The sequence below is a fragment of the Papilio xuthus genome, unplaced genomic scaffold (genome assembly GCF_000836235.2).
Source record: "Papilio xuthus unplaced genomic scaffold, Pxut_1.1 DF828142.1, whole genome shotgun sequence".
NCBI lineage: Eukaryota > Metazoa > Arthropoda > Insecta > Lepidoptera > Papilionidae > Papilio > Papilio xuthus.
The window spans coordinates 7,172,751-7,183,838 of record NW_013530507.1 but is presented as its reverse complement, the minus strand read 5'-3'; the positions used below and the strand labels follow the sequence as shown (position 1 = coordinate 7,183,838).

General features: G+C 39.9%; 3 protein-coding genes across 4 annotated transcripts in view; 2 read left to right on the top strand and 1 right to left on the bottom strand.

The window, feature by feature from the left end:
* The window catches only part of LOC106114256 (glucose dehydrogenase [FAD, quinone]), a 64,431-nt gene that overhangs the window by 40,144 nt on the left and 13,199 nt on the right, over positions 1-11,088 (top strand). The window lies entirely within an intron of this gene.
* On the bottom strand, positions 3,558-5,223 carry GOBP2 (general odorant binding protein 2). Of its 2 annotated transcripts, XR_001227710.1 has the most exons (4): positions 5,046-5,222; positions 4,674-4,860; positions 4,255-4,502; positions 3,558-4,137 (listed from the first exon to the last, which is right to left on the bottom strand). XR_001227710.1 is itself a non-coding variant. In XM_013307373.1 (3 exons), the coding sequence occupies exons 1-3, from the start codon at positions 5,187-5,189 to the stop codon at positions 4,321-4,323; spliced, it is 513 nt and encodes a 170-aa protein (XP_013162827.1). In that variant the 5' UTR covers positions 5,190-5,223; the 3' UTR covers positions 3,559-4,320. The 2 variants fall into 2 exon arrangements, 1 of the variants encoding a protein (XP_013162827.1); XM_013307373.1 differs by having other exon boundaries at positions 3,559-4,502; positions 5,046-5,223.
* LOC106114255 (pheromone-binding protein-like) lies at positions 9,504-10,802 on the top strand. Its single transcript, XM_013307377.1, has 3 exons — positions 9,504-9,976; positions 10,289-10,469; positions 10,565-10,802. The coding sequence occupies exons 1-3, from the start codon at positions 9,830-9,832 to the stop codon at positions 10,714-10,716; spliced, it is 480 nt and encodes a 159-aa protein (XP_013162831.1). The 5' UTR covers positions 9,504-9,829; the 3' UTR covers positions 10,717-10,802.

Below are 11,088 nucleotides of genomic sequence, written 5' to 3'. Positions count from 1 at the left end.
TGTTTACAAACAGGCATGCATCGATTTCACATAAACCGGCAGCCGCCAGCCGCCGGCCGTCGCCCGCTCGCACCGTGCTGCCGGGAGCGGGTGCGGCAGAGGGCGCGGGAGTCATTCTTCTTAAAAAATTTGATAATGAAACAATAATTACAACTATCAGGAAGCTTATTAAAAAGATTTCTTATTACAAAAACATAACGGTTACAGTAATAATATCCAACAAGGATGGTACCTGGCAGGCCGTGTCTTATCAGCTCATCACAAAAGCCGCAGCCTTAGCTCCCTTAGGCGCACACACACACGTAGAGGCGTGTAGTACGTACGAGACGAAAGCGCGAGTGTGTGTCGGGCTTTACGGTGAGTCACGCGGCAAAGCGCGGGACACTGTATTATACAGCCTGATACAGTTTGATTGCCTAAAATTTATCCTAATTATTTATATATAAAAATGTAATATTTGACAGTAAAATGAGAAATGAACATTATTTGATTGTATTGATCCGTATCAACGTTCTCGTAATATTTTAATGAAACTCGTCTTTAGTTTAAATAAATCGAATCGAAGTCGAATAAATGTTTAAAATCAGTCAGCACATGCCGCCTGTAAATACTTATATTTACTTGTATCCTGTAGAAGGTACATCGTTTTGGCAGGGTTAGTTTACAACATCCTGTAAAGTTTGTAACGGCGCGATCAATGAATCGCATGATTAGACATGTCCATACATCGCGAAATAATTGAATTTATTGCACACGCTCGTTATTTTCAACTTTGTGTTTATCAGCTTCGTTATAATATTTTACTCATGGACTAAGACTTGTGTAACCACTTGTAATAATAATTTTAAAGTACATTTTTTGTGTTTTTATTTGCTTGATTTAAGGTCTTTTTTTTTCTATTCAAAGTATGTAGGTAGTTATTTTCATTTTGCATGTACATACTAATTTAGTTTAATTATCGCAATATCGTAATGTTTGTGTGACACAGACAGATGAGCTGAAATGGCTTCAATTAACATCGCAAGTCGTCAGTCTGCTGGTCGCGACATTTAGCCACATTGACCATTGACACAATTAGACGGAGTAATTTACTGCGCCTGCGCTCTGCTGGGAGCTTATTGTTTAATTTTACCGGCGATTGCGTGAACTGCGTACATATTTGATAGCTCATTTGTCAGTTTTTTGCTGTTGTTTATTTGAGACATTTTTTGCATCGATTTTGTATCTTTGTAAATAATACATTTTCGTATTTACAACTTAAAAGGGCGCGAGAATAATGAAAATGCTCACATTTTTAATTTGATCAGAAGGAAACGTTCCCCGATCCGTTGGGGTGTGTCCGCGCCCCTCCTCACTGTCTCAATGTGAATTAAATCCTAATTTATCGATGGCAGGGTTTAGTTTTGTATTTTTCAGTGTCTGAGCTGGATTTACATTGTACGTAGAGGCGCGCTAATGAAGAGCGCCGCGATAATACACGCTGCTGCCTCCACCTGAACTGAATTAATACCGCTGTTGTTTTTTATTCTACCTTTTTACATTCTCTCCTGCCAGCGGTCAATTAATTTACATTAAACGTATTAGTTACAATTTGTTACGCAGCTGAAATCACTACATATTTATATAAAATTCAATTAAACTATTAAACCGTCTTACGAACTGTATTTGTACTCATACAACATTATACCGACTGCAATCTGTGAAGTATCACGCATGCTTTAGCCTGCATGTATTACACTGGAGTTTAGGTTTTCGGCAACACTCAGCTTGCAAGTATTTCCATCGATTGTACTCAACATCCATTAAAGCTAAAGTTTCAGTTTCAAAACGTTCCCAAAAATTTTGAGTTGCATACAGTCACTATTGTAAAGCGTTGCATACTTCAAGTTCACTTACATCGATTCTTTAAAACAAGTCGTAACAATGAGCTGAACTTGTTGTTGAGTAATTTCTATTGATATATACTTTGCTTTGTGTCATTTGATCATCATGAAAAATTACTAAAATGCAATAAGTGAGGGGTCAAGTAAAGACAAACTTAAGCGACCAGACCAGGTCATTGCAATGAAATAGCAGATGAAAGTAATGTACCTATATGTAAGTTTGTTGTGTTGTCACGTTTTGTTCGTGATGATTATCTGTAACAATATATTATAGTGGCCATAACTCAGCGCACCCCCGCACCCCGCACCCCCGCACCCCGCACCCCGCACCCCGTCATTACACTACCAGCCCCCGCGCCCACGAATGCGATCCATTTCGATAAGTGGTAGGAGTGAGCTCTCTTACATCGAACTCAAACCCAATCATAACTAATAACGAGAAACATTACTTTAAATAGAAAAATAAAATACCATTTAAATTGTTGATTACTATGTTAAAACATTGATTTATTGTATTAGCTAGCAAACTGTTTTAAATAGATTTGCTGCTTGACTTGGAATACTTGGTTTACATAAACGTGTGAAGTATTTGCGCGTTCATCCGCAATTAATATTAAAGTTCACTCAAAGTCAGTCGTCAGCACAGCACCGGACGCATCCGGGCAGAATAAATACCATAGCTCTCGCTGCTGCACAATGTTTCTGTAACTCTGATCCCACGTCGTCGAGAAAATGTTTTTAGAATTGATGTTTGCGATGACATATCGTATCGCTATTGAGTTCCATTGTTGCATAAGCTTATCGAAATTATATTTTATGAAATACTATCGGTATAATCCACTAGAAAATATTTAATTAATAAACGCTGTAGGCTCCAGCGGGTAATGGGCCATTATGCGTATTGTCGTGAACCGGGAGCGGCGTGTGCGGGGACTCACCGCGGCGCTGCGCAGTTAACTCGGCAGTATATCTCTCGCGAATCGCAAGGGCCGCAGATTTATTGCCGTCGCCGACTCAACCTGCGCCCCCCGCTATTGTCGACGTCCTCACAATAAACTATACATTTATCTCGCTCGCTTATCAAACTATAAAGCGGGACGGAATGTGAATAAACCTTAGAATCCCGTCTGTGAACCTCTTGTACGTACTCGTGCCTAGAGCATGTATTTGAGTGTTAATAACGCTATTTTGAGGAGGGTGTTTGTTGCATTTCTCAGGATTGTCAGTTTACAATTTTAGCTGTGCTGTCAAAATATGCTTTGAGCCTTTGGAATAGAGAATATTATGATATAAATGCAATGAAGCGCATAGTAAGTTTGTAGAGCGTCAGCTGCTCGCCCTCCCCGCACCCCGTGCCCCCCCGCGCCCCCCCGCGCTGCTCCCATGTTATCAATCATTGTTCATAAATTTAATAAGACTTGTTAGACGGAAACTTGAAGGATGAGCTCGCTAAGTGAACGAGAAAATTGTGAGATTTGATTTATTGTTACAAAATGAACTATTTAATTGGACAAAGAGGTTGCACTCGGCATCTGTTTATACCCTTACACTCTTATTAACGGTCAGTTTTCGTGACCTCAGTGTGACTCCTACGTTGCGTTACGCTGCTGAAATGGATTAAGATACGGTTTTCACTGGAAGAATAAAACTATAAAGGTTATTTAATCCTGCAAGTTTGTGTATATATTTCATTATAACTCAAGTTTAGTATAAATGAATAAAGCAGCAGCGTATTTTTCAATTCTTTAAATGCCTTTTTATCTTACGTGAGCTAAACTGTTAGCTGTTACAGTTATGTATATGTATAATACTACGTATGACAGAATTGTAGATCTCAAAACGTGTATTTCTCTGCCATCAGTGCGAAACCCGGGGTCGGTTGCCAACTTTCTGTCTTTTAGACTAAATACTTTGTAATAATTAATAAATAATCTGATTATCAGTGAAGTGATACAAAATGTTTGAAATGACAATAAATAGAACGCGAACAGATTAGTTAAATCATTTATTCTATGAATTGTGTCATCGATAGAAGTGAGTGAAGTGTACATTGAGAAAGGACAGTGAAGGTGCTAGTGCTTGGAGCGTGCCGTGTGCTGTGTTCTGGGTGAGCATGGCTGAGCACTGGTCGTGGCTGACGGGCGCTGGAGTGGGCTCGGGTGATGCGCAGGCGGGGGAGTACACGTACAGTCCGCCCTCGCGCCCCAGTCGCCCCCCGCACCGCCCGCTCGTCAAGCTGGCCACCAGCGCGCACCTGCACACCATCGCCAGGTACGACAACTTAGCGACCATTGATTAAAACCATACCCGGCATGTTGTGTTGCTGTTTCAAATAACTAAAATAACAGCTAATCCAAAAAACGTTTATTACCTACTAAATTTTTGTATTCGGGATAGAAATGTCAACTAAAATGTTGCTGTACGTTTTGCGAGTGCTCTACGTATACTGCTCGAGCGCGGCCTCCACCATGGCGAGGTTGGGCGCGATGCCCTCGCGCTGGGCGGCGCTCCGGAAGCACAAGGAGACGTCCACGATACGGTCGCAGTCGTCCTCCACGGAGTCGTACTGCCGCTCGCACTCGTGAATCATACTCACCATCTTGGTCGACAACAACTCACCTGTACATAACATTCAATATATTTTTATACACTTAATGAGCGTTTATCAAGGAACTAAAGCTGGTGGGGTGGACACATCGATGAAATCGTGTTTTTTTTATTTTAACTAGAGAGTTTTACTTCACGTAAATACTATGTCTAGTACATATGGTATTGTTGTTGTTTGCTGACCGTTTGGGAAACTGCGTATGTAGTCGTCCATGTTGAGGTGGTGCAGTCGCACATCGTCCTGCAGCAGCGAAAACTTGTGCGACATGCAGATGAGGGCGCAGCCGAACTCTCGTTGCACCGTCGCCTTACCAAAGTCCTCGCTCCAGTAATGCGCGAACGCCTCCATCATGTCCATCGTTAGCCCCGACTGCACATAGCACACAACAAACCACATCAATTTTTTATAAAAATCAGTAATTGTTCTTAAAATTTAAAAAGCCTAGGTAATTTATAGAGGAGGTAATTGCTTTCGTGATTTAAATCTTTTTCTCCTCGTCTGAACTGATTTGTAAAAGTTTTTTTCATGCTAACTTCAGTTCCGTTAAATCTTACCTCCTCTCGACATTCCTCTAAGGTCTGTCCGAAGTGCGCGGTGACGTGGCTCATGATCTCTGCGGTGGCTGCGGCGGGCGCGGCCGTCAGCGCCAGCCCGGCCAGCGCGCAGCTCAGACACCAGTGCAACAAACCCATATCCATAGTGGCACTTTCATCCGCCGCGTCACACTCTTATATACACAAGAAAATCGCTTCATTACACCCTCATTATGATTGTACATATATGAAGTACTTCATCATATAAGTCATCATGAGGATAAAAGTATAGCAATTTATTATACACCTTGTGTTCTGCGCCACAACGTCTAGTATTAGCTGTTTTCACGATGGTTCCATCAACATATTAAATGCCCAGTACTGTCGACTCACGCAGTATTTATTTCTTCAAAGGCTGCTATTTGAGTACTTTACACAGCACCACGCCTTTGAGGCAAAATATATGTTAGAGAAATTGTCATCTGTTTGCGTGTGTAGTAAATTTGTGTACATCAGTGCCGAGGTCCGCGTGGATTACTTGTAAACAAATAACATGATTACAGACGATAAAGCACAACAGCGATACAAGGCGGATTATATGAGATAGCATCTCAGCGGAGAAGAATTAGATGTTAGTGTTGAGCCTAATATAAAGTTATATTAGCGGGAAGTGCAACATGTTGTGTGCGCGTTGACAAGAGAGCGCGCAGGAATGCGACACGACACACCTGCCCGATTGGTGACTGACCACCCGCGACAAACCTCACAACGTGTGTCAACATTTCTACAACAGGAATAAAAACAATTCTATGTTCACTTTATAAACTTTATGTCCACGTCCGCAACGTTATCACTGCACTAACTCACGTTGTTTTTGCACCTTTTACGTTGAAGGCATCGGCAAGGCGGCATTTCTTGTTCAATAAATCTTTGATTCGACTACAATTTGTTTTAAAAACTGTTAGTTAATTATATCTTATAATAATTATATCGATCTAATTCTTCCACTCAGAGTCGCGTAAGCAATACATTTATATAAAATAAGTCATTGTTGTGGTAATATTTACCACAGGTCCGGGTTGATGTCGTGTGTGTGTGTGTCTGTGTATGTGGTGTAGAGATTCTTGTCACGATTCCCATTCCGCGGCTCATTGGCTGCCGAGTGCGGAATCACTTTCCCATAGCCCTAGCCCGGAGTCACGCGGTGACGGATAGTCGGCACGTGAAGGCCGCCTGGAACACACGGCAATTGCTTTTTACTGAACCGATATTGTGTAGAAAAGTGTATTACACTGGATGGTCCTTTAAATTGTTAAACTCACATCTATGATTCTTTTCACTTTCGATAAAATAACTGCATATCAACAAATAAATGCTAGTAAAAGATAAAAATTAAGTAAGATGTAAATTACGGTTAATTTATGCATTATTATTCCTGGTCAACGTATTCTAAACTTTATTTACGTCTTCCATGGTTGTGTCACGTAGTACCGATTTTGCAACGAGTTTAATACGCCAATTTTATATTTTGTTTTCCCCAAAACTGTTTTGGAAAGGGATCATCTGGAGAAAAGTTTGGTTTTACCTATAAGATACGTGATATGAATGATTGTTGTTGGTGAAGGCGGCCCTCGCAGGTCCCCGGCAGGTGTAGTCGCCATTAGTTCCTTTCGCGAGCAGACAGTAACTCCATCTATCACGCCGTAGGGCAATCCCTCACGCACGGAGCGTCTCGTTTGATGCAGCAGATTCTTGACAAATTATTAAATAATATTGAATATATTATAAATAATTTGAGTTCAATTTTCTCTTTCATAAATAAAATAAAATTATTAATAAAATAAACATTGTTTGAGGGGATGTAAACAATGCGTAAAATTATAATTCCGTGGTATTGACGTCGTTCAAAGTAAGTGTTCAATATCGTTACGTGTGGAGCCGGGAGGGGGGCGGCGTCGCACCTGCTCGCCCTATTATCTCTAAACAATAAAACCGAACGCGACACACATACCTCCCGCGACTTTGTTTGCTGGAAAATATAAAAATTTCCATATAAAAGAGGTCGCGATTTCTTTGGTGATATTTATGTCTCCCCCGACGGCCGGCGCCCCGCGCGCTACGTGTACTGAATGTCTGCCAGGCGCCGCGCCGCCGTGCAAGGCGCGATCGCTCATTGTCCGCCGCCCCTACCTTTCTTTATGGCATATGCCATGTCTGTGATTTACATTATCTATGTTATTATTGAGATTTTGCCATTTTATTCTGTATTCAATACAACAATATAAAGTACAGGACGTTAAACGTAGAAGGTAAAACTGGTGTACCATGTTTGAATCATATGAACTCAAAGTGCGTTAAATAGTAGTTTTAAAATAACAATTTTTAATTAAATACCGTTTAACATCGATGGCGCCTGCAACAAAGTAATAGCAAATCCGAGGAGCTGTTATAAATTTTATAACGTATAATAATTTAAAAGATTTATCTGCTCACCTCCAAAAAGATTTAGTCTGATGCTTATTTGGGAAATAACTTGGACAATGAGACGTTATATAATATATAATAATATAAATATATAAAAATTCCAGGAAATGTTCTGCAAAAAAAAAAATTACGTGTCAGCATTAATATTTAATGATTTGTTAGTAGGTACGTCAACTTCATCCATCAGCTTGTCAGCGCTGCGGCAACGCGCCAACTTGTATTTGCTGTTATTCTCGCACTCCACCTTCCATAACGTTTTCTGTTAGGGCTGCTATCTTTCTATAAAAGTAGATCCGCACGCTGGTAGTGAAAAAAACAATTACCCGTATACGGGTACGTACATATTTGACTCCTTGGCGGACGATGAAGAAAAATACACCTAAACTTGCGATATTTCACTCTGATAGCGATGTTCCATAGTCCGAATATGCACCATACAAACCCGGAGAATTCATGCCAAGCTTTAAAGAGGTGGCAACCCTATTTTCTATTCACCCGCACTGTTAATTTGGTATCCCAACAACCATTAGTTTGTGTTACTTTTGGTATAAAACAAAGCAAACGTAACTCAAAGAATACGTCTATATAGTGCAAAATAAGAGCGCAAATTTTAGACACGTCATAATAATAAACGTTACAAATGATACTTATGTATTTGCAATTCAAAATAGTAAGTAGTTGTTAGATAAATATAGGAGAAAATGGTACTTAAAATGACTGTTTAAGCAAACAGTAAGAACGAATTCACATGAAAATATGAAAAGAGTTATTGTATTCGGCACACGGCATAAGTAGAGTAATAAAACATAAGTTATTTGCTGTTTAAAATATAATACATTTTTATGTCTGTACGAGTTTTTGTTGCTTAAATAAATAAAAATGAACTATAAGTAGTATCAACTTACACACTGCCGTGTTGTCTTACGTCAGGTAAGACTGCATACTCGTCTTATGCATCGATAAATAAAAAAAACTAACCACATCTAGTTCTTCCGACTGACTTTACAACACTACGACTACAGGAGATATTTTTTTCATTAATTACCGCATGCTAGGAAACAAATAATTCGCACTCATCTCTCTTTCCCGACAAGTTAATTGTACAAACAAGTGTCGGTTGCTGCCTCACTCACAATTACAATCACTGATTGACAACTTGCTACTGCTATTTAACCAAACACCCAAAGAAATAAATCATTTTTTTTCTTAAGTCAATCGATAGGTGATTAAAAAAATGAACATGAATAAAAAGCTAAAATGAGACATGCCTGATTACATGTCACACTGTTTATTCTTCATAAGAAATCATAAAATCTATGTCAATCAATTACGTAAAAGATTTGGACACGTGTAAAAGTGAGGTAAACATTTCAACTAATTCATTGTTATTTATTTCCATCAAATGAAATAAAACAAAAGAAGTTATACAATTTTTTTAGTTGAATCTGCGAGACGTTGTTGACATAGAATTCGCTAAGTTATGGCGTTGCACAATAAGTAACAGGCAGACATTACGTATTTGTAATAATTTAAGAACGTGCAGATGTAGTTTTAGTACTTTAGTATTACGTGGTTGCGATAATCTCGCATTTTATCTTAATTTAACGGCGTGGCTCGCTGCTCGGACGTTGAGAGATCGCTACAACGACATAAAGCGATGTTTGAATTAATCTACTGATATCATTTGTTATTTATTTTAATTGGTTGTGGCAGTTGTTTCCATGTTTACATATTAATAATAACGATAAAGTGAAACTTCTGAATACCTTGTGGTTTGCTTGCTAAAATCCTCAGTATATAAGACACTATTCACTTTAATGTGCGTAAAGTGCAAAATAAGTCAGAGCTATGATTAGCAAAAATTGCTCTTAATGCATTTGCGTCAGCGGCGCCATCTGTCGGCGATATTGCCCGCGGCTCGCACCTTCATAAACATTTACCACTAATGAAATGATGAACATACTGTGTTCACTTTACACTTTACTTTTACATTTTAGCTCTTTACTTTGTAAAAAAAAAGATAATATTCGTTCAACTTACATATTATATTCGCTCACTTAATAAAAAGTGGCACAAAATATTCCAAGTTTTGTTAAGCTTAGCCTTGTAATAAATGACCAAAACGACACTTACTGCCATTTGTCCGAGAAAGTAGGCAGTAAATAAGTGGTGCAGTACAGTCGCGCACACAATTTGTTTGTGTTACATCGCAATTAGTGCACTCGGAAACAAACGAATGCTGTTTACAAAACAAATTGATACAAAGTGAACGTCGGCTTTGAATGTAACGCCGGCATTAGCTCGGGGCAGGTTCAACAGACATGGTGTTGTTGGCCACTTTGTTAGTGGCATTGTTGTCCGCATTGGCCATGCTGATCACGCCTCTCGATGCTTACGAACCTCCGCGGACGGTTGTCAACGACATAAGTTCTAAAATGGGTGATATCATGGTACAGTGCAGTAGAAAGGTACAGATTTCTGTTGATGGGTTTATAAATTGTAAACTTATTAAGGGAACATTTGAGATTACCTTCATTAGATATTTCAATACAACTTAATGTTACGACGCGACGTGGGAAATGTTGTTAATGAAGGCCGCTAACAAAGTGAAACTGTTATTAGAGGTAAAGAGAAAATTGTCAGGGTACAACAAATTGCCTTTACGGAAACTCACTGTGTGTGTTCGTCTTTAAGTAGACCTTCTTAGTAATTGGCGATGTATTTTTTTAAGGTAAATACGTAAAATTATAGTGTACTTGGCATTTCTACTTTTGTCTCAGATGTTTCCAAATTATCATGTGGATCCAGACATGGACAGCTTCTGGGACCCGAATTACAAGGTGCAAGAGGTGCGACTGGGCTGCCTGGCCGTGTGCGGCATGCGCTGGCTCCAGCTAACCCACAGCGACGGCCGCATCAACGTTGCCAACGTGCGGCGCTTCCTCACCGCCAACGACGCCGGTTCGTTGCTTTCCTGAACGTAACACACGTGATTAGTTTCAGCGTTGTTCTATTGTATGGATAATTCGATGTAATAAGTAGCAAGGTGTGTATAGACCCGAGCACTCGATGGCAGCTGGAGCAGATGTTCGTGACATGTCACCAGAATAGCGGGTTCGAGCAGCGCACGTGCAGCGCCGGCCTAACCGCGCTCCGCTGCTACCGCACCACCATAGAGCAATACGGCTGGGCACCGGGCAGCTACTGACTGCCGACCGTTCAACATAATTTCTGTCTGATCAATTACATCATGTCTGAAACAACTAGTGGTAGTTTTGTTGAGCTCCTGACGCCTAGATCAATTGTTAATGTATACCCGAAACCCATAACTTTGTTATTTTTATCTTATTCTTCAAGATTTAGATTTTGTACAATATTATTTCATTATTCAAACTTTCGTGAGACATTATACTAAACTGATATATAAACACGGCTAAACACTGACGTATATTTGTCCGGTGGCGGCACCGACTAGTTTCGAGCCCATCGGGGGCCCTTCATCAGGATGAGTGGCACTGGTATTACTACTACTACTACTACAAATACATTGACAAGCCAATGCCTAATATATACATGCAAA